Source organism: Mus pahari, chromosome 14 (genome assembly GCF_900095145.1).
Source record: "Mus pahari chromosome 14, PAHARI_EIJ_v1.1, whole genome shotgun sequence".
Classification (NCBI taxonomy): domain Eukaryota; kingdom Metazoa; phylum Chordata; class Mammalia; order Rodentia; family Muridae; genus Mus; species Mus pahari.
In genome coordinates, this window is record NC_034603.1 from 27,991,298 (window position 1) to 28,014,338 (window position 23,041).

General features: G+C 50.3%; 3 protein-coding genes across 4 annotated transcripts in view; 1 reads left to right on the plus strand and 2 right to left on the minus strand.

Annotated features, from left to right (window-relative positions):
• Med9 (mediator complex subunit 9) overlaps nt 1-12,613 on the plus strand; it is a 13,253-nt gene extending 640 nt beyond the window's left edge. The window contains exon 2 of the mRNA XM_021212902.1: nt 12,049-12,613. Coding sequence (XP_021068561.1) covers nt 12,049-12,265 — 217 coding nt within the window. The 3' untranslated portion in view covers nt 12,266-12,613. The remainder of the gene's footprint in view (nt 1-12,048) is intronic.
• Nucleotides 12,614-14,628: 2,015 nt separating this feature from the next.
• Rasd1 (ras related dexamethasone induced 1) lies at nt 14,629-16,399 on the minus strand. The gene is made up of 2 exons (XM_021212899.2): nt 15,945-16,399; nt 14,629-15,804 (listed from the first exon to the last, which is right to left on the minus strand). Exons 1-2 carry the CDS (start codon nt 16,228-16,230, stop codon nt 15,248-15,250), a joined length of 843 nt encoding a protein of 280 aa, XP_021068558.1. The 5' UTR covers nt 16,231-16,399; the 3' UTR covers nt 14,629-15,247.
• Nucleotides 16,400-21,913: 5,514 nt separating this feature from the next.
• Pemt (phosphatidylethanolamine N-methyltransferase) overlaps nt 21,914-23,041 on the minus strand; it is a 73,332-nt gene continuing 72,204 nt past the window's right edge. For both annotated transcript variants that reach the window (XM_021213485.2, XM_021213486.1), the window contains exons 6-7: nt 22,485-22,559; nt 21,914-22,175 (exon numbers count right to left, since the gene is read on the minus strand). In XM_021213485.2, the coding sequence (XP_021069144.1) occupies nt 22,118-22,175; nt 22,485-22,559 (133 nt within the window). In that variant the 3' untranslated portion in view covers nt 21,914-22,117. The remainder of the gene's footprint in view (nt 22,176-22,484; nt 22,560-23,041) is intronic.

Sequence of the window (23,041 nt, forward strand, 5' to 3'; positions counted from 1 at the left end):
GCAGTGACTTGATAGGTTCTGCAGTGTCCCATCCCAGATCCCGCAGTGACTTGATAGGTTCTGCAGTGTCCCATCCCAGATCCCGCAGTGACTTGGGGATGGGTCTCAATTCCTTACACACATAGCCCGAAGGCAATTTTATACAGTAGTTTTAATTCGCCTGCGTTTTGACTGTTCATGTGAAGCCCAGCGCGGAATTTTCCACTTGTGGCATTCTGTGAGCCCTGAAAAGTGTTCGAATTTTCGTGAACCTCAGATGTTCAGACTCGAGATTCTCACTGTGTACACAGCTTAGTTCCCATTTCAATGCAAGGCAGCATCTTACCTGTGTGGCTCTGTTAGGTACTGGGGTTGTACACACCAAAGAAAGGACCAGCCGGCTACCCTTTCAGGGCTTAACGGTTAGAAGCAGAGACAAACAAACATAATAAAAACATTTTTAAAAGTGGAAAGGTGGCGCACGCCTTTAATCCCAGCACTTGGGAGGCAGAGGCAGGTGGATTTCTGAGTTCGAGGTCAGCCTGTTTTACAGAGTGAGTTCCAGGACAGTCAGGGCTGCTGTGCAGAGAAACCCTGTCTCGAAAAAACCGACCAACCAACCAAACAAACAAAATAAAAGCGGAGAGGGGAAAAGTGATGCTAGAAAACATTTGAAACACAGACACAGAAGCTGCTCCGAATGATTGTGTCCCACTATTAACTTTATTCTAATAGAATAAACAAGGATGTGTGGTCTTTCAGGCCCAAAGTGTCCATGAGGCCTATATTTTTGTTCCCTCCATATACACTTGGGTCATTTCCAAGAGGTACACTGTTTTGTGTAAGCATTTTCAAGTGTGCTTTGATAAACTTAGGTGGTGCGGAACAGTTACTGCCTGCTGCCTCTTGGTGCAGTCAGGATTCTTAGCAACACTGGGAGTTGGACAGGTTGGTGGGTAAGAGCACTCGTAGTACAAACAGCACAAGGATCTGAGTTCGAATCCTCAGCATCCACATAAAAAGCCAGTCACGGCTGCTCACGCCCGGAACCCCGGCATCCCAGCGCTACAGACAGATCTTGAAAGCTCTGGCAGCCTGCCTGGCTGACACTGTTTACTTCCTATTTGATCTGAGACCCTGTCTCAAGGCAACAAGGCAAAGTGCTACAGTATAATTAGTCCATAAACTAGTGACATCATTATTTAATTATCATTATCAAGCATTAGTTGTATTGGTAGTACTTTTATCCATCAGGCAGTATACTTTTTTTCACACTCGTGTGACTGGTGCATTCTACTGCAACATTACCACAACCACTGTGTCATTAGGCAAAGGAAGGCTTTGGTTACATTATAAGCGTTAGACCGTTACTGAATATATGATCTGGCATTGACCAGGTTATTTAGCACATGACTGTATAGCCACAGGACAATAGGTACAAACCTCTGCATTTCTAAACCATTAAGTACTAATGTAAATTAAGGCAAGATTACAGTGCCAGTCACATTTAGGAACATTGGCAAGTCCTCTCGCTGGCGTTGAGGCAGCCTGGGTTTCTTGCTCTGGTGGTTTGGTATTTATCTTAGGGTTGCTACTTCTGTGCTGAAACACTGACCAAATGCAAACTGTGGAGAAAAGGGTTTATCTGACTTACACTTCTGTGTCACTTTTCCTCACTGGAGGAAGTCAGCAGGAACCCGCAGGCAGTGGCTGATGTGGAGGTTGTGGAGGAGTGCTTTCTTCACACACCTTGCTCAGTGCTCTCTCTCTCCTTTTTTTATTGTGATTGTTTCTCCTTGTATTCCTGGCTGTTCTGGAACTATTTGAAGGCCAGGTTGGCCTCAAATTCAGAAATCTGCATGCATCTACCCCTATGTACTGGGATTAATGTCATGAGCCACCACTGCCCAGCTTCAGCATGCTTTCTTACTCTAATAAGACCACCAGCCCAGGGCGACCCACCCACAGTGGGCTGGGCCTTCCCACTGTAATCACTAGTTAGGATGCTCTACAGGCTTGCATACAGCCTGCTCCCGTGGGAGCATTTTCTCAATTGAGTTTCCTTCCTCTCTGCTGACTCTGCTAAGTTGACATAAAAGTGGGATAGCACAGCGCTCATCTGCCACTTTTCAAAGGACTGCAAAACCTTGGTTCAGACAACATGAACCTCCCATATGCAGGGTAAGGCAGACTGTCCCCTCTGTGTTAGCTGTTGGCAAATGCATTATAAGATGACAGTGAGGAAAATAAAAACCTCACCATCTCAGGGCAGTGCTGGAGTATTGGTTTATTCAGAGTAACTAGATATACATGCAAACATTAAAAACATGGAAAATCAGGACACAAATGTGTACACATTCACCTATACCTCAGGAAGGATGCTCCTAAGCTGGAAGAGCAGTTGGGTTGGGCCAGCCTCAGTGACAGGAATACACTGTGAAGTCCGAGGGTCTGAGGTCAAGTCTCTGCAGAAGCTTGCTCTATCATCATTGTAAATAGTTCTCCCAGGCAGTAATTTTCTGTCTTGATACATCAGTAGTAGTTAGATCTCAGTGGTGGTGCACACCTTTAGCCCCAACACTCAGGCCACTGAGGCGAATCTCTGAGTTTGAGGCTAACCTGGTCTACATATCTACTTCCAGCCAGCTAGGAACATTAGGTTCAAACCTCAGTTCTGTGACTTATGGCTAAGTAGGCTTGGGCTGGTAGCTCACTTCTCATAGAACTGGGAGACACTCTTAAAGTGCAGACCTGTGAAAGGTGGCAGGGTGATCACATGGGCTTGTCTGAAGGACCCACAAGGAATTTTTTTATTTAGCATATAAGAACTGGAAGGACAAGCAATGATTGCCAGAAAATATGGCCAGAGCTACCTTACCTACTGATCCTGAAGCATCGGCCTTGACCCTGGCCTTCTCCCCACCTCAGAGCCTGATAGAAACCGCTGCAAGCAGTATGAAAGAAGGTGGGCTAAGATCAGGGAGGAGTCAAAGATGTGCCCACCCTCTTCTATCTTGGCAAACAGTGAAAATATTGCTCTGCCCAGAATTGATTCTTTAGAGCTGTGGTTCTCACCTTTTTATTTTTTTATTTTTTTATTTTTGGTTTTTCAAGACAGGGTTTCTCTGGCTGTCCTGGAACTCACTCTGTAGACCGGGCTGGCAGAAATTTGTCTGTGTCTGCCTCCTAAGTGCTGGGATTAAAGGCATGTGCCACCACTGCCGGGCATTCTCACCCTTCCTAATGGTGCATCCCTCATGTGGTGACCTCCCAAGCATAAAATTATTTTGATGGTACTTCATAACTGTAATTTTGCTACTGTTATGAGTTATAATGTAAATATTTGATAACCCCCCAAGGGGGGGTCGTGACCCACAGGTTGAGAACTACTGCTTTAGAAGGCTGAGCCAGAGTCAATGTGGGACATGTATCATACTTGGGCTGGGAAGGGAAACAAGCTTAACGGGTTATAACCTCCTTGGGCACTCCTTGCTCTATGGCTGCTAGCCAGGCAGGGAGAATAAGGTGCCTTCTGTCAGGTGTCTGACCAGCAGAAGAGAAAAGACACTGGGAAAGAAAAAGTCCCTGGGGAGAAAAGACTTCTTTCTCCAAGAAAAGCCAGGTCCATTATCTTACAAGAGTGAAGATGTGGCACTCCTACTCAGAACCTTTAATGTTCACTTGCAAGGATGTGGCTGACAGCGCTGGCCACTAGGCACGTACAAGAAACTGCAGTAAGAAAGACAGGACCCAAGAGAAAGCAGCACACTCAGTATGGTACTGTCTGCACATCCACTGAAGCAGGGACGTGCAGTTTCTGTCTTGATAGCCATTGCTCGTTTCGTCTTCTTAGTTTACTTCCAAACTTCAGATCGGGCTTCTTCAGTTAACCTGAAATGGCCCTTAAGTCGCCACCTGTGAAGCAGTAAGACAAAGGCAGACGGCATAGAGGAAAGAGAAAGTAATGTGTCTCCCACTCTTCCCACTGCCTCCCTTGCCTGGCTCTCTGTGTAGTTCCACAGAGGACCGAGCTGTCGTCCTTGAAACTCTCCACCAGCATGTGCTCTGCTCTGCAGTTGGAGGGGAAGTGAGTACCTGGGTCTGCAGTGTCACAGTGGGTTCTCTAGAGTTTCTGGGAGAAATTTCTAGTGCTGTGGTGTGTGGATATAACACTCCAGTCAGTGTTGGCATAGCTGGAAAGAATTACCGATTTATGCTTCCATTACCAGTGTATTTCTCTCTTCTCTCCCAGCCTCTGCTGCTGCTACTAAACTTTTAACCAGGCTGGTCTGATAGATAGGTTATTATTTAAGTAGACCATCTTTTCATATGCAATTTTAATTTGTTTTAAGACAAGGTCTTACTATATAGCTCTAGATGGCCTGGAGCTCATTATGTAGACCAGGCTGGCCTTGAATTCAGAGACCTATGTGTCTCTGCTTCCCGAATGCCCGATTAAAAGGTGCATACCGTCATGCCTGGCTTGCAGTTTTACGTTTTTGGTTTTGCTTTATGCACTCTTCCCTGCTAGCGTCCTGTGCTGCTTCTATTGAACCGTGCTTCTTGTCCCTGCCTTTCCAGTGTAAACTCCAGGTGGTTGACTCCTCTTTCATCTTTGAAATGGTCATGGTGTTTTTTCCGCCTTAAAATTGTGATTTCATGTAGTCAGATTTGTTCAGCTTCTCTTTGACAGCTTCTGAGTGTGCTCCAGTGTTTGTTCCTTTTCTTGTCATGTGACAAAAAAGCCGTTAGAAAACCCTATGGGAGGATGTCTGTTTCCGGCTCACTGTTTGATAGGGCTAGTCCATCCTGATGGAGAGTCTGGCAAAACAGAGTCATATCTCTCCATCATGGTGTCTAGGAAGAAGAGAGAGGAAGAGAAGGGGGCAGGGAGAAAATACTCCCGAGGACATGCTCCCAGCGTCCTAACTCCTTCAGCTCTGCCCCCCTCCTAAAGTCTCTAGAAACTCCCATTAATAATATTACCAAGTGTTGAAAATATGATTCTGTGGGAGACATTTTGTATCAAAGCATAACAGATTCTTGCTTATTAATTAAGGCTTTGAGACTAGGGTGTGGCTCAGTGTTGGAGTACTTGCCCGGGGTGTGCAAGGTCTTGGGTTATATCCACAGTGCTACAATACAACAGTAAAACAAAGTATGGTTTATTTCTGGTTTCTGAGACAGGATTTCTGTATATTGTAGTGTTGGCCAGCTGTCCTGGGACTTGATATGTAGAGCAGGCTGGCCTTGAACTCACTGTAGGGCTGGGATTAAGGATGTGGCACACCCAGTGCAAAAGAAAAGGTCTTATATAGTGGTCTCCTTTTCCTAGAACATTTGTGCTTCCGGTTTTCACATTTAAGTTTAGATGCTTGCAAGCGATATGTTTGTGGAGAGTAAAGGGTGGGCGGACTGTCTCCTCTGCCTCCGCTTCCCAATACCAGTTATGAAGGATGTAAAGTACCGTCACTCATGCGTGATGCTGCCTTCTAATCATACATTCACTCTCCACATGTTCTCTGATCCTCTAGACACACTAGTCTCTAATACTGAGGTATTTTAGTCCTGAGCTTTGTTGTTGTTTGTTTGTTTTTTGTTTTTTGAAACAGGGTTTCTCTGTATAGCCCTGGCTGTCCTGGAACTCACTCTGTAGACCAGGCTGGCCTCAAACTCAGAAATCCGCCTGCCTCTGCCTCCCAGGTCCTGAGCTCTTTAGGGTTTGTTTATTCCCTGCTGAAGCTAGTTTTCCTTCTTGTTCTTGCTTGTCGGTACTTCCCTGTGGCATCCTACCTTTGCTGCCCAGCTTCCTCATGGAGGTGTGCTTGTGGTTAGTGGAAATTTTCCTTTTAACTTGCACTGTTCTTCACTCATCTAGGTCTGTAACCTCAGTTTTGAATCTTACATCTTATTGTCACCTTTTTTTCAAGGCAGGGTTTCTCTGTGTAGCTTGGCTGTCCTGGAACTCATACTGTAGACCAGGCTGGCCTCAAACTCAAGAGATCCACCTGCCTCTGCCTCCTGAGTGCTGGGAATAAAGGTGTGTACCAGTACCTCCTGGCTTACAGTTGCTTTTTAACTAGTCCTTTCGCCTTTAAAGCCTCTGGAATTCATTCTGTAGGAATTATCAGGTTCATTTTTCTTTTTCCGAAATTCTCTAGAGGAATAGTGTACAGTGTAATAACTGTATTGGCACTCAGGAGGGGCAAATATCATTTGAGGCTGGGCTACATGGTAAGACCTATCTCAGAGAAAAGCTTTTCTAGGGTTACCCTTTCTTCCCAAATTGAGCTCAGATGCTCAGCCCTTTATTCATGGGTCACAGCAGACCACACCAGATGCCCTGTCTACGCATATGCAGAGCCCAGTAGTTGCAAGTGTCTTTAACGGGGCAGAGCACTGTGGAACCTGTGTGTCTTTAAGAACTTGCCTAGAGGCCACCTACTACACTTAAGAGTTTTGGAAGCCAGAACCTTCCACTGCACCCTTAACTTTAATTTTTTTCAAACCTTATTTTTAATGATGGTTCTTAAATACTTTAACCACCTTTTTACCTGCCACTCACCAGAGATAGTGGGAAAGAAAGGATACGGCGGGGATAAGGGGGTGGGGGCTAGGGGAGAGGAGTGGACCTGTTTAGAAAGGTTCCTTGGAGCAACTCCCATCTGTGTTGTCTGGAAATCAGCAATTCAGTTCACAGGTCAGCAGTGGCAGCTTAATCCACTCGCAAACACTTCACAGCTACACCAGCAGTCCAGTTGGGTAGAGTCGGGACAGCAGACACGAATCAGCAGCAGTGGCACTACCTAGCAGAGACAGTCAACCTTAGCCTTGGCTCAAGTCAGCAGGAGGGACCAGGAGGAACACCAGGAGAAGTCCTAGGCTGTGCCTCTCTGAGGGAAGCGGTGATCAAAGACCCGAGACTCACAAGCATTGCACAGCTAGTTCTATAAACAAGCCTAGCTCAGCCTGTTACTGTCCTTTTTATACCATCCAAACATCACATGTCCTCCATGGGTCTTGCCTCATCACATGTCTTGCCTTAGCATGTGTGTCTGTTTCAGCTGACATCACACTGCCAGTCAGCCCCAAGTCCACGGAAGCGGCAAGATATTGCAGCACACCACCAAAAGTTTTTTTGGTGTGTTTCTCTCTGTGTAGTCCTGACAAATGGAGTTTAACTAGGCAGTGTAAGGTGGACCAATATATACCTGTCATTAGCAAAGAATCCTTCATCACGTGTCCTTTCACTTGCTTTAGCAGAATATTCTGTCTCCTATGTCTGCTTCAGCTAAATGTTCCTTCATGTGTTTGCCCCAGCAAAACACCATCCAATTGACTTTCCAAAGAACCCTCAAGTTTCCACTTGAGCACCCTATGTTGCCACCTGGTCACTGGAGACTGGCTGAAACAGCCCTGCTGAGAGTTGGACTCCAAATAATGGCTCCCCTCTCTTCATTTTTCCTATAGTTGAATGAACAATTATGTGAACGAGTAGTTTGCCAGGCCTGGTGGTGCAGCCTTGTACAGCCAGCTACTGGGCAGGAGTGAAAAGAGGACTGAGTTCCAGGCACCTGGGCAAGAGAAATTGGAAAGCAGACTGGGGATGTAACTTAGTGGATGAGTGTTTGCCTTTCAATCAGGAAGCCCTAGATTCACTTCCCTACTAGAATTGACAGGCTTTCCATTCATGTATTTTTAATATTTGTTTGTTTGTTTATTGTTTTGAGATAGGGTCTCTCTGTATAGTCCTGGAACATGTTGACTAGGATGGACTTGATCCCTGAGAGAAATGCCTGCCTCTGCCTCGTGCTGAGATTAAAGGTGTGTACCACTGCATTCAGCGTGTTTTTTGAAGCTTGAAAAAATGAAGAGAGGAAATGCTTGTAAGAACTATTATAAATCCCACTCTCTGAGGCCTCTTTTTTTTTTTTTTTNGGCTGTCCTGGAACTCACTTTGTAGACCAGGCTGGATTTGAACTCAGAAATCCACCTGCCTCTGCCTCCCGAGTGCTGGGATTAAAGGCATGCGCCGCCGCCGCCACCACCACCCGGCAGAAGCCTCTTTTTTGTATATACTGAAGCTACGGGGATATAGACTGGGAAGGAGGAGTAAGCCACGACCGCCAAATTCGGCTTATCTCATCTGAGTTTGGAACTAAGTGTCCCAGCCTGCCAGCTCTGAAGCGAGCTACGCCTGCCTGTCTCACTGCTTGTCTGTCACCTTTTGACCCACCCAGTTAGTAGTCTGTCGATTTGGGAGCTCGAGCAATGTAGCTTTAATTAAATGTCATACTTTTATAGATGTTTTACGTTGCTTGTGGGTACAGGAGAGCCATCCTTGTTGACCCAGCACAGGGAGTTCAAGTGTTGAGCTCACGCATCCCTCCTGCCTGCGCCTGCTCACTGCAGGTCAGCAAGACCTCTTTTATGGGAACAGGGCGTTGCTGACCTGCCTCTTCCCACACACAGGCTCCTCTCCAGCTGAGACCTGCTGGGCTGTGTGGGAAGCACGCCCACAAGTGATGTCTGGGATTTGCAGTTCTGCTCTGTGTCCACCTTGTGCCTACTGTATTTCTCAGCTGTGTCCTGGAGCAGAAAGGGTACCCTTAGGACATGTCTGAAGACTGCTTGGAAGAACTGCTTCCCTGGGTCTGCTTCTGTGCCAGGTCTTTGCAGACTCACAGTAGAAGTACCCAGGCCCTGATGGCCTCCATGAGGGCAGCCTCCCGTCCAGCAGAAAATGCAGTAAAAGAAAAGCTGCTAGGGAAGGGGTCCTGGGAAGTGAAAGTTAAAAGTACTTGGAATGGCCCCTAAGCCTCTCACAGTTGGATTTGTCCTGTGGGTGTGTCGGGGTGGAGGGCCACCACAGTTCTTAAGAGGCATAGTGACCTGCTCAGACTTGTATCTAAAGGTGGACAGAACAGGGCCCTGGGAGAAGGGGAGGCCTCTGTGTCTAAGAAGCCGTGGCAGTGGTTGTCTGAAGTAGTCTAGAGGGGGATTGGCTGAACACACAGCTGGGAGAGTCAGAGAGGGCGGCCTTAGTGGGTGAGGGCTGCTGTCCCCCTTGGACGTAGACAGAGACGGCAGATGGCTGGTCCACTGTGGATGCTGGAGGAGAGGCTAGACACAGGAGAGGGGGGTGGGAGCTGCTGGGAGTGAGCAGACAAGCCTGAAGGTGCTGTAGAACAGTTGGCTTTTCCAAACTTGTTTAAGTAGCAGAACCTTCCATAACTTGAAGAGAATGAAAACACAAGCAATCCTGTGTCAGACGGCAGCTAGTGTGGGAGGTCCAGACCAGAGCCACTGTCCCAAAGACTGGTGGGTGCTGGCAGAACTACAGAGAAAACCAGATCACTGCGACAACAGACACACGTAGGGGAGAGACATCCTGAGTTTTGCAGAGGTGTGTGTTTATGTTTGAGATGGGGTCTTGGTGTGCTGCCTAGCCTGACCTCAAACTTGGTTTTCCTGCCTCAGTCTCCCAAGAAATTGGGATTCTAGGTGTTTGTGTGCCTAGCTCAGAGGGCATTCTGGCAGTTTCTGTCAAAAAATTATAAAGTCTTTGATCCGGATTTCTCCTGGTATGACATCTTTCCAGAATCCTTGTACAGTTATGTAAAGATACAGTGTCCATTGTCATTTTGATGAATTGCAAACTCTAGATAATTGTAAATAACTTCACAATGTAATCAAATGCATATTAATGTGGAAAGACTAGAATGAGAGCCACATTTAATATACTTCTGTCAGAATAACATACAACAGACATAATAAAGACAGAATAACAGAAAACATATGGTTGTCTGAAATTGCACATTTTGAAATGCTCTACAACAGTTTACGTCTTATGCTAACACAGGTGTCTCTGAGACTTGGAACTAAAAGGACTTCCCTTTTCTATCACTTTGAATTTCTTCCCTCCAGCATCTACTAAATAAGAGAAAAAATTAATCTGGGGAAAGTGAAAGCCAACGGAGTCAGTAGTGGAGGAGAAGACTGAGGGGTGCTAGCCCAGGGTGGTCAGCAGGGACAGATAGGTGCATGCTTCTGAGGATGATGGACATTTGATGGCCCCCAGGTCAGGTTATCAGAGGTGAGGGGCGTGACTGGCCGGCTGGCCCATGCCTTCCCTTGCTTTTTGCATTGCTGGAGGACACACTGCCCATTGTTGCCAGTTTGCTTCTATGCAAAAAAGAAATTGGGAAAAACCAGGACATGTTCTTAGATGCTCCCATCTTTCCTAGGCTTTTATCCAAGAGCCTGGGACACATGTCCAAATGCCTATGCTAGCTACGGGGAGGATGCTCTGCTCTTCCTGCCCCCAAGGCTATAGTATTTCTGCCCACTCTTTAAGAAAGCATAGTAGATGGGACCACAGTGCTCTAACTTTGTCCTTGTTTGCATGACTCCCATCTATCCTGACCTAGTCTCTCGCTTTCCCTTCTAAAGTTGGATGGTGACTAACGCTGAGCACAAAGGCAGGCCCATTTAGAGCTTTCTGCTTTTATTCCCTCACTATCAAGTCTGACCCTGTTCTTTAGACCTGGGGATTTCACTGTTTCATAGTCATCCTGGCATACCAGGTTCCTTCTTGGTTTGAGCAGTTCCTGAATAGATGCTTTCCTCACCCCAGGACTTCTGTGCTATTTACCACTACCAACTAGGGCAGGTGAACGGCCCACTGCAGAGGTCTGCAGCCCAGCTCCCCTCCGGTGGCTTTCCCTGTGAGGTCTGTTTCTTGTCTGAAGGCTACCCCCTTCCCCCAAAGTTCACCCTGAAAAGAATGGCTATCTGGGGAGTTTGGGAAGTGAGTGTCTGAAACATGGCCCACACTTTGCTTTCTGAATTAGAATTTCTTCGGGGCTGAGTTATTTTTACTACAGGAATTATTACTATAAACCTCCTTCCCTGTTTTAATTTTGTGGTTTTTTGTTGTTTGTTTGTTTGTTTTTCTTGTATCTTTCTAGACTTGTGATGTAAACCAGTTTTGTTAAAAGTATACTTTAAATTCTGACAACAGATGAGTGGTGGCCCTTGGTGTCTGCACACTGAGCAGGAACTGGTTCCAAAGCTCCTCTGCTTCCTGGCCTTGGGGCCACACCTTTGTTCCTAGGGTTTTGGTTCTTTTGCTTTAGTTTGATAGCAAGAATGGGGATCTCTGCCATGCCAGGGCTGTGAACGGATAGGAATGGTCTGCCTTCAAAATGACCTTGATCCAGAGGAAGGCATCTGCAGAGCCTGTGTCTGCTGAGAGTGTTCCATTCGCCTGTAGCTGGTTTACAATGCATAACTAGCTCTATAGGAGTTCGTCTTTATGTTAACAGGCCTAAGCAAGCACCACAGCGCGGTGAAATGAAGGCCCTGCTAACTGGCAAAGCCTCCTGGTTGGCCTGCAGACGGCTCAGGTCAGGTGGAATGAGCGTTTGACCACGTCTGGTTTTCTTTGTTTTTGGAAGGGTCACCTGGTGATTGGTGATGGAGATGCGTTAGCACAGCTGCGCCTTTCCAAGCACTCGGCCTTTTGGCAGGTGGTGTTTTGGAAATGTTACTGGAAATGTTTGTGTGTGTGGTGTGTGCACACGTGTAAGTGGTGGGGGAGCAGAGGCAGGCACTTGTGCCCAGCTTCATCACTCTTGCCATGTTGTCCTGCACAGAACCTGAGCCTTGCTGTCTCAGCTTCTGTGGTCTGCATGTTTCTACATCCCCACCCCACACAAGCCTGAGCTGGGTTTATAGGCATGTTCTTGAGCATAGTGTCCTATGTGTAGGGCCAGGTTGGTGACATAGCTGTGATGTAGCCTACTTGGTCCCTGCCATCACAGAGAGTTAAAGTATCTGACTTGTCGAGTATGCTAGTCGGGAGTGTTTTTATGAGCTTAAAGGTAAAGAACAAAACAAAACAAATAAAAGGCCAATGCTTGTCTTCTGAGGTAGGCAACCTAGTCAGGGATGAGACCTGTCTAACATCATTCTAAAAGGCACCAGAGGGGGTAGAACAAGGAAGCCATTGTGGAGATGAGCTACATATGCTAATAACTGACTGCCTTTTCCTCCCCTGTCACGCAGCATGGACAAGGACAGCCCAGATCTCCACCAGGACCTGAATGCCCTCAAAACAAAGTTCCAGGAGCTTCGGAAGCTCATCGGCACCATGCCCGGCATCCACGTGAGCCCCGAGCAGCAGCAGCAGCAGCTGCACAGCCTCCGAGAGCAAGTCAGAACCAAGAACGAGCTGCTGCAGAAGTACAAGAGCCTCTGCATGTTTGAGATCCCCAAGGAGTAGGCCAGCTCCCAGGAGAGCTGCCACCAGACTGAAAGCGTCACACGGTGCTCCAGCTCCTTGGGAGCCTGGCTCTAAACTGGGAGGCCACATGTGGCTGGTGTGGGGCCTCAGTGGCTATCTCAGCCCTGACTATGTCCCGGCAGATCTACAGGGCACACAGGGAGAGGAAATAGCTGTTCCCTTCTTCCCCTCAGCTCCTCCCACCCCGATAGCATCAGCCTGGTGTCAGGTACACACTGTTCCCATTAACAGCAGTGTCATGAAACATTTGCATAGAATTCACGGGGTAAATTAGGCCTGCACTCAGATGGCATGGATTTATTATAATTAAAGCAAGCTGTGAGAGTATGAACATTGTTTTGAAAGGCCAGAGGGTGGGTGGCTTCTCCCTGAAACAGTTCACTTCCTTTTTTGTTTGAACTACTGAATGAAACTATATCTCTGGGGGCGTCAGCCCAGAGCTCCATGGAGCGGCCACCAACTCCAGTTTCCAGCCTCCTGCATGCTAGCCTTGTAGGCTCTTGCTCCCTGTATCTCCATCACTTCAGGCAGTGCTCAGAATAGCCCAAAGCACTGCTTGCCTGGGGCCCTTTGTCCTTCCCACACTGGCTCAAAGAGGATGTTAAGCCAGCGGCTCTGCCCTGATTCGTATGCCCTGGCTTACCTTGTCATCTCCCCTCTAGCCAAGAAGTCACATTTGCTACCCCGCACATGGTCCCTGCACACATCTGGTTTGGAGCAGAGTAGCTGGCAGGAGCAATCGGGGCAGTTTCTCAGCCAGGGTTCTGTGTGATTTGAAGGGCATGGGGAGCTAAGTCTGGAAGTTCCATAGCTGTGTTCTACTTGCAGAGTGTACTCAGCGACGCTCAGGTAGGACACCGTGTTCTCTATCTCTCAGGGACGGTTACACTGAGGGCACCATGGCCCTTTCCCTCTCAGGAGGAAGGTGAGAAGTACCCAGTATTGTTTGGATCTTGAAATGGGCACAGCCTGGGCTGACCAGCTTAGGACTTAGCAGGTGCCTGCCAGCTGGCCTTGTTGGCAGGAGCGCTGGCTGGGGAGGTTTGTAGCAAGCGCTCTGGTGGCATTGCCTATCCAAGCAGCCTCACACTGAGACCCGGAGTGTGTGAAAGAGGGATCTCTGAGTTTGAGTCAAGGATGCCAATTAAGCCGCCTCTGCCTTGGGACTGTTATTTAACTGAATCAGTTACTTTCTGCAAAGTTGAAGCAGTGGCTGGGCCAGTTTTAAGGCTCTGACTGGTTCCTGTAAGTGCAGAGCACACGAAACGCGGGGGCTTCAGCGCTTCCTGACACAGGGAAGAAAGAAGGTGTCCTTGGAGGGCCGGGGACTCAGAGGCTTCTGTTCCAGTGTGGTGGCCTGTCACATTTTCAGATATATGATTAAAAGGGTTTTCTGCTCGCAGGACACATGGTTTGCCTGTTGTCTCTGTCTCGGTGCTCGGATTTGGACCCTGGAATTACAGGTTTTATAATGAAGAATTCGAGTGGTGTGCTGAGTAGGTGGTGTAGAGGGAAATGGTCACTGTGCCCCTTCTACCCAGCATGTGTGTCTGTTAAACTAGCACGGAGGCCTACAGGGCTCCTGCAGGGGACCCGGGGAGCCCAGCCATTCACTGTTCAGAAGTGAGTGCCTTTCTGAGATTTGAGGAGGTGCAGTTCCTTGGAAGTGGCCCTTCCCAAAGCAGGGTTGACAAGACACACACACCCCTCCCAAGACACTTTGGAGTCTCCCTTGAAGGTCAGAACTCTCTTGAAAAACCAAGTATTTGGTTCGGCAGCTGCAGCAGTGTTGACTCCTTAGAGACCACATTGACCCCTCCCTCTATCTCTCAGCTGCAGAATTGGAGGCTTGAAGGTGACACTTGCCCTGAGTTGACAGTAGGAGTGGCAAAGAGATCTGGGTCACAAACTATGAGCCTTAGCCACAGGAAGATGGGAAAGTGCAGAGGAGATGGGCCCCGCCTGCCTGAGTGCTTCTGGGAGCTGCACTAGAAGCTAACTCCTTTCCCTGTCCAGGTCCTGGGGCAGGGGATAATCGTGGAGCACAGGCATGTGCCCAAACACACCTCAGCTCAGCCTCCTTAGTGGTAATCAGGGTCAGATTTTCTAGTGTGACAGCTTCCTGTCGCCTGCCATGATTAACAGGTGGCCTGTGGAGGACAGTATGAGTATTCTCCAAAGCAAGGCCCCCTGGTACAGGCCAGGAGAGGCAGAGGGTAGACAGAGCCAGGGGGTCTAGAGCAGGTCCCACTTGGAAGTGGGAGGCCATGTTCTGAAAGCCAGGTCCCTCTCCGGTTCTTGGCCCCCAGCACTGAGGCAGGAAACCTAAAAGCAGAGCACCATTTTCCATTTGTAAATTATTTTATTTTAAATAAAAAAAATAATAAAGACCTCACACAATAGAAATGTAGAGATTTTGTTCATGTCACATCGACACTGGAACTATTAAAGTGCAAGTTTTGTGTTTTGTTTCCTTTTGGGTAATTGCACACACACATGTAAACAAGTCACTTGGCTATGATTGAACCCTCTACCTCCAGCCAAAGTTTCCAGTTTGCTGAGGACAGAGGTGGCTGACAGCGGTCATGGCAACACCAATCACAGACATGATAATGCCCTATTATTAGTCCTGGCCCTGAAGCAAGCAGGACAGTTGCTTAAAGTCTCACAGGCTGATGAACTTCACACACTCTCAAACCTCTTGAGGAAAATGCCAAGTACCCCCCTGCTGGGTCCTGGCATCCAGCCCCAGTCTTAGCTAGTTCTCTTTCCTTTCACAGCAGATGACCGTCCCTTACTGGCTTGGCAGTGTCTCCCCGGGCTGGGTCTCAGGGAGGGAGGGAGGGAGGGAGGAGGCCAATTGGCGCTCCTGTGGCACGGAAAGCGCAGGCTAGCCCAGGAATCTGATTTGACTTTCGAACAAAACAGGTCCTCGGGTTGTGTGGCTGACCCTGGGGGCTCCTAACTGATGACACAGCGCTCCTTGTCCTTAGCCTGGCTGCCGACACTGGTTTTTTCACGAATGTACATGAGGTCGCTGTGCACGCTGGGTCTGCGAGCAAAGGGCGCCAAGATGCCAAAGGCGTCGCCGTGATCGCCCCCGCCTCCGCTGCCCGCACGCAGAAGCTTCTTGTTCCTCAGAGCCTTCTTGTGTAGTACGTCGCAGTACTGCACAGACACCTTGCGGTGCAAGTCGGGGCTCATCTCGCTAGGCAACTTGGCCATGGCAAAGAGCGCACGGAACATCTGGTCCAAGCTGCTGTTCTTCTTAGCTGAGATCTCAAAGTAGGCACAACGCTGAGGGTCGTCACCTACCAGTTGCTCAATCTCCCGCTGCTCTACCTCCCGGTAGAAGTCCCGGTCCCCTTTGTTACCGCAAATGACCAGCGGCACGTCCACATTCTCTTTGGTTTTGTTCTTGAGACAGGATTTGGTGTCTAGGATCTGCTGTTTGAGCCTTTGTACCTCTTCGAAGGAGTCGCGGTTGTCTAAGCTGAACACCAGAATGAAAACGTCTCCTACGGGGGAACAAGTGGGAAAGGTGAGGACAGCTGCCAGGCACAGAGCTGCAGACAGTGCGGCCCCAAGCACAACACACCAGCCCCATCCACTCCCCGCAAGACTCCAGTACCCTGGTCCCCGTCGGCCCCCTACTCACCTGTGAGGATAGAGAGGCGCCGCATGGCGGGAAACGGATGATTGCCGGATGTGTCCAGTATATCCAACTGGTAGACTTCGCCGCGGATCGAGTAAAACTTTCGGTGGAAGTCCTCAATGGTAGGGGTGTAAGCATCCTCGAAACGGCCCGTGAGGAAGCGCGACACGATGGCCGTCTTGCCCACTTTGGATGAGCCGAGGATGACCATCCTGTAGCAGTTCTTGGCCGGGATACTCAGTTCAGAGTCGCTTGGGCACATCTTCTTGATCATCGCGGCCAGTTTCATTGGGTAGAGGGGCCCCAGGGGCGGCGGATGCGTGGCCGAGAGAAGGTAGAAGGCTGCAAAGGACTCCGGAGTGGAGGAAGAGCTTGGCTTCGGGACCGCGCGAGCTGGTCTGGGCTCTTGGGTACAGACAGCGGGCTCAGGCTTTCCGCGCCCCACACCGCCCTTATATTCAGCTGGCCGAAGCCGAGCCAGGCACCTCCCAGCTAAGGTGCGTCACGTCCCGCCCCCAGACGCGCCCGGCTCCTCCTAGACGCAGCGACCTCTGCCTTGGAGCCTGAGGCTCAGCTTCAGACCTACGTGCGCTGAAAGGAAAACTAAATCCAAACTACCGCCACGCGAGGATCTGGCGTTTCCCACTGCTTTGGCCGCAGAGGTCCTGGCTGTGCTATAGATTCACTTACCTCTGGGATCCCCATTCTCTCAACACCAATGCACAGACACTTTTCTTGGGCCTTAGTTTCCCAAAAAATATGATCTGATGATAGCAACAGGTTTGCTGGCCATTTGCCCCCGCACCAACCCCTTAGGACCCCGGGCCCTTGGTGCTCTCCTGGGCGTCGTGTCCGGTGTTTGTGGGTTTCCTACGTTAACCGTCCGTGCTTTGCGCTTCAGCCACCAGAGGGAAGTAGGGAGCCCCACGGACGCACTGGGATGCCTAAGGTTGTGGCCGCTCTGGAGAGGGGTAGGAGGCTGGCTGGGGAGCCTGACTGGGGGCGCTTTCATGGACTTCCCATGCTCTACTTTCCCAACTAGAGATAATCTGGTCGGTGGGGACCTCAGTAAAGGAGAGTCTGTTCCTGACTTCATACTTAGAGACAAGCCCCTTTAAAAAAAACAAAAAACAAAAAACATTTCCAAACAGGCCAGAGCCCCTACAGTCTCCTACGGCTTTCGGGACTTTTCCCTCTCACGGGCTGATCAGCATCATTTTGCACTGAGGGGGCTGACCGGGGCTGACGATCTCGGAGGAGGCCTGGAAGTACAACCTTCTCTGTCACTCGGTTTCCCTTTCTGAAAGATGGCAGTGGTTCCCTGATTGTAAAGATTAAGTGCAAACACGTTCGGAGACCAGGGCCTGATCAGAACAATAAAAGCATAGTGAGTACCAGGGAGGCTGCCTAGAGGAGGAAGCCAGTGGCAGGTTGATCAGTAACCAGGGCTGAGTGATGCTTGAAGAGAAACAGGGCGTGTCTGCTGCTTGTAACTGACGACACAGGCGAGCTGTGTTTATTCTGCTCTGACCTTGTCTGATTTAGGAGAGGCCCAGAGACCAACCAACCGGCTGACAAATGCCCCTTGCCCATCCAGGCAGTCTTGGTGTCCCACAGGCAGGGCTAAGGTCGTTCCCACCCATCGAGATGCGTGCACCATGACCCAGGATCTCACCAGAAACCCAGTCTCTACATCAGCAGTGGGCATCCTGCCAGGCCCCCCACCCCCCCACCCCCCGAGACCTAGGTGTATTGATTTGGTGGTCCCTGTGCTAAGTGTTAATGCTCTCTCTGGAGACAGAGAAGCAGCACTCTGCATTTAACAGATGGGGGAACGGAAGCACGGGGAAGCACACTGCTGGCCTAGCAGGCAGACCACCTGGCTCCCAATCTTCCCTTCCTCCCCTCTGCCTGTGCCCCCACAACAGAGCTCACTACAGAGGCTGCTGTGGTTGTCTGGCCCGGTTCAATCTAGCAGGATATCCATATTCACTCCCCTTCCCTCCCAGGCTGCTTCTACATCCATATTGATGGAGGAGCCCGGGACTCACCAGCTAGATCTAGGACAGGCCAGTGGGGTGAGTCCTTCACCACTCCTGGTTCCTGCCCTTGCTGCTGCTCCCCTCCCTTCTCCATCTGGGGTGTCTGCCCTCATCTGGGAGGAGGGCCTGCACCTCAGCCAAACACAGGACTGCTGCGTTCAGTAAGAAGCATAGAGCGTTCACTGCAGGAAAAAGGCCTCTTAAGGGGATAGCAATGGCTGTGCACCCCAGGCCGAGGCCCTTCTCTGCCTCCAGAAGGCATTGTGTGGAAGGCTGGGGCTCTGACTCAGCACAGGCAGAGCCGATGTTACCATTCCCAGGTCTTCCTGGGAGTCTCCACTCCCAGGAAGATCCAACGAATAAGGAGAGAGGGATGGCAGAATCAAAGCTATGGTCCAGCTCTACCCACAGACATCCAGATGGCCAAGGCTCAGCTTCCACAGTCAGTGTCAAGGCTGGGCCTGACATTACACCTCAGTCCCTTCTAGATGCAAGGTGACTGGCAGACACTGGTGGTTTCCTGACACCTCCGAGGTTCATTTACTCAGCTCAAACACCCTGTCAGGGAGACTCCATCCTCCAGGCGCATGGCCACACAGCCTCTGTTGGCAAGTCTCTGGTCACATGCACACTGAGGGGGTCTGGAAGACGGGCAGTGCTCTCCCACATAATCCCAACTACCACCTGTGTCCCCCAGGACACTGCCCCACACCAGATAGCATGTACATCCCTTCCCCAGACACTCTGGAAGCCACTGTGGTGCTTTCTTACCTCTCAGGCTGGTAGCAGTGCCAGGCTTCCTGCTCAGAACAGAACTCTTACCGCCTGATCAAATGCCGAGGGGAGCCCAGCAGGAGCCAGGAGTCTGTAAGCCAGAAATGCCAGCCACGCAACCTCATCCAGAGCCAAAGAGGATTCAGAAGGTTCTCTGAAGTTGGGTCACAAAGAAGGGAACTGAGTGGCACCACATTACCCACAGGGGCCAATCCTACTCATGCCATCAAGAGGACCCTGCAGTTTCTCTCTGCTCCACTTCCTGTGGGGCCTGGTGGGGAGTCTTTAGATTATTGTGAGGGAGCCTTTGAATGTGGTTGTAGGGCCCCAACCCCCTTTCCCATTTACTCTTTACTTCTTGGCCATTGGGTGAGCAGCTTGCCCTACTATGTGCCCCCAACAGTATGTACTGGCTTCATCTGAGTTCGAAACAACACAGCCAGCAGTCAGGAGGCAGCTCCAGCTCTAGGGCAACCAGCCCACTTCAGAGTTCCCTGTCTCCTGCTGGATTCCAACGGACACACTGGGGTTCAGACACACGTGCCCAGTCCTGCTGGGTGTATGAAGAGGACACCCACACTCTGTGGTCCTCAGAAAAATATTTAGGTCTCATTCCTCTCCCCAGAGCCCTCTGCAGCCTCTTCTCCCCTCTGAGATCACATGACCTCCATGTCTGCCTTGACTGTTGCCTCCACCCCGTTGTCAGGGAGCCGGGCCGCCTCTTCCCTCTGCCCATGCCCACGGCCTGGCAACTGAGCCAACAGGTCCATGCAGAGATGCCAGTGATAGAGCCGAGCCTCCCTTGGTGCAGGGGACTGGACAAGGGGACACCAGTGGCAAAGGAAGCAATTCTGCCCCATTTGGCATTTGGTGCCAAGGGTGCCAGTGTTTCTCTAGCCCAGCCTTACCAGGACACCTGCCTGAGCTTCTGGATAGGACGTGCATGGCGCTCTCTGCAGTGAGGAAACAGGTAAAGACTTCTTGTTTCAGGGGTCTTCGCACTTTTCGCCCACCAGAAGGGGTATGAGGGAGGGTCAGGGCTCAGGACGACAGCCCAAGACTCTGTCAAGGGCCCAGGGCAACAAGGCTCTAAGGCCATACTAATAAAAGGTGTGGTTCTTGTCTGCCCAACCAGGGTCTCCAGCCAATGCTCTGGCCTGGGGCTGGGAGGGGGAGCCCAGGCCTCCTCAGAGGGCCCAGAGATATGAGGCAGGAGACCTGTGTACCCTGAGGTAGCAAGCTCGGGGTACTTGTAAAAGCCCATGCGAGCTTTGACCAGGGTCCTAGGTGACAACAGGATGTCAGGAGAGGGAGGCAGCCTTAGATGCTGTCTCATGAGCCCAGGACTGGAACAGGCACAGGCTGATCGTCTGGATCCCCAAATCTCACAAGGTTTTCTGGGTCAGTGAAGCACCCTGGCAAAGAAACACAGCTGAGACTAAGGGGGTGAGGGTCTCTGGTGAGTTGGGACAATCACCTCAAAGTCCAGCAAACTTAGGTATCCCTAAGCCACCCATCGGAAGCCTGGAGTCCTGGAGGTCAGGGTGGTCCTAGCTGCTAATGGTCACACAGCGACAAAGAGCAGAGGAAGGCTGTTCTTTGGCTCCCTCTGATGCCAAAAGTCAACTTGTGACCCACCTTCTTGGTCACTTGTGCTCTGCCTACACATCCCTGTAGCGAGAATTCTGGAATTGGGCTTTTCTTTTTTTTTATATTATAAGAATGTGTTGGGCTGGTGAGATGGCTCAGCGGGTAAGAGCGACCGACTGCTCTTCCAAAGGTGCAGAGTTCAAATCCCAGCAACCACATGGTGGCTCACAACCATCCGTAACAAGATCTGCCTCCCTCTTCTGGAATGTCTGAAGACAGCTACAGTGTACTTACATATAATAAATAAATAAATCTTAAAAAAAAAAAAAAAGAATGTGTTTTTGTTTTAATCCCAGGTGTGGGATATGGGTTGGACAATCTGCTTCAGACTGTCTACAGCAGGTGACTATGATTTGCCTCATGTTCTAGCAGGGGTGTGATTTTGCCAGCTGCAGATAGTTTTTGCGACTGTGTGGTTTGGAGTTCTGGGGGGCTTTTCAGAGGGTGTATAAATGCTAGAGCCCAATAGGTGGGTTTGGTGGGTTGTTGGTTGCTGTTCATTAGTCATGTGCAAAGAAGAAATTAGATATCCTAATGGCAAAGATCAGACTTGCTCCAAAGACCTCGATGTCCCTAATCAGCAGGAAGTCATCTAGGGATAACATCGCCCCTTTTCCAGCCCCTGACTTCACTCAGGGGTCTCTTTCCTTTCCTGTCTATCAATTTTCCCTCCTCTAGAGTTAGGTGCTTGAAAGGGTAGAAGAAAAACGGTGGGGAAGGGTGTGAGAAGAACCCACAACGTAGCAAAAGCTCGGCTACACACATCCCGTCTCCAGCAGATTTTACCCACCTCAGATGAACGTAGGGGGTGCCCGCTATAACTTGCCTTTAGGTGACAATCTTGATGGAATGACAGTGCTATTTAATCTGATAGATCTCTGTGTTATGGATTTGATCTAATGCTTGTATTATGTTAATTGGGTTCCCAAAATTGTATGAGAATCCACATGTGAGACGCTGAGGGTTCCTGCCCCCCAGTTGGCTTTGACTGGTAAATAAAATTGCTAGCAGTCAATGGCTGGGCAGGGAGACAGAGGCAAGGGGACCAAGAGAGGAAGGAGGATAGAGAACCACCATGATAGGAAAGGAGAACAACCAGGCCTGAGATGTGCAGGACAGACAGACGGCCAACCTGATTGTGACCCAGGAGTGCTGCAACTGGGTAGCAAGGAGCAGGCTGCTGCCACCGGGGCAACGTGAGTAACACTAATTGCCGATGGCAACACCTCTGCTCTCAGGTTGGTGGATGTTGAACTGGGTTCTGGGCATCGAGGGCATAGACGGCAGGTGACCAGAGTGCCCGCTGCCTAGGAAAGGCTGTGGCAGCAGCCAGCTCTATTGCTGAGTTTGTTCTTTGTGAATCCTAGACAGCACCGGGAGCTGCACTGGAAAGAAAAGGCCCAACAAATCCAGCCCAGAAGCCCTCGAGGGATGCAGTCCCCTGCCCTGCCCTGCCCTCCCACAGCCTAGAGCCCATGCCTGACCCCAATCCTGGGACCAGAGAGGTGCTGAGGTCACAATGCCTTTATTAGTGTGTCGGGACATGGTGGGGATGGGGGTCACAGCAGTCACACGGCACAATGCCTGAGGCCCCCATGACTGGTTTCTAAGGCACAGGTACAGCGGCCAGTGTTGCTCTCCCTGGGAAGGGTTGTTGCTTGGGGCAGCCGGGAGGCCAGTCCAGCTTTCCAAAGATCCTTCATGGCCCTGTCAGCTCCTTTTGTGCAACCTGGTGGCTTTCCGTCGGTAGATCTCAGCAGTGAAAGGCCTGTGGGCAGGGGAACACTCCAGTAGGTTGTTCCAGGGGCCTCCTGAACCCCAGCACCAGAACCTGCTCCACCAGTGAGGATAGGACCCACATTCCCACTGTTCCCCGGAGCTTGCCTACAGGCTTCAAAGAGCAGCTGGGAGGGGCCTGGAGGGACTGGGGCCACCTCTTTGCCTGCCTAGGTCTCGGGTGCAGATGTACCCTCCCCACTCCCAACCTCTCAAGCCTAGTGAGGCAGTTCTGAGTGAGCAGCTTGGTCTAACTCGCCCATGGTCACATCCATCTCCCATCCCCAACACGTCTACTCACTCTTCATATAGGAGAGCAACCACGTAGACGATTGCCACCAGCACCGCCAACAGCAGGCCTGTGGGACTGGCATGCCTGCAGACAGACATATCATCAGTTGCAAGGACTTAGCCACTTCTGCCAACACAGAGTGTGGTCCTTGCTGATGCTGGGACTCCTCTGGCGGGTGAGCTAAGCCTGGTGGTGCCCCTTCCTAGGTCTGGTTTTCTAGAGAGCCACAGGGAGACAGGAGGGAGGAAGGCACTTTGTGGGGCAGTCCACGCTTCTTTGTCCACTGAGGCCGAGGCTCGGGGACAGAAAACATTTCCACTGCCCACCAGACAGTGTTCTTAGGAAATAAGTCTCTTGATTAAAAAGAAGACAACCCAGGGCTGCCATGGGCACAGCCTCTCAGGCAGATTTTGCCACCTGAGCTCTGGCCCATATACAGGTGCAGGTGGTAGACACTGGCTGGACTGGCCTCGGCTATGAGCCTTCCCCTCTGAGCCAGCAGTCTCACACTGGCCCTTGCCATGCTCACTCCCTAACGCCCACTTGGACCTCACACTAGCCAGTCT

Excerpts from the sequence above, each read along its gene's own strand:
- Rasd1 (XM_021212899.2), bottom strand. The coding sequence starts at position 16,230 with ATGAAACTGGCCGCGATGATCAAGAAGATGTGCCCAAGCGACTCTGAA. Across the intron at positions 15,805-15,944 it reads GCGCCTCTCTATCCTCACAG|GAGACGTTTTCATTCTGGTG; the intron begins GTGAGTAGGGGG and ends GTTCCCCCGTAG.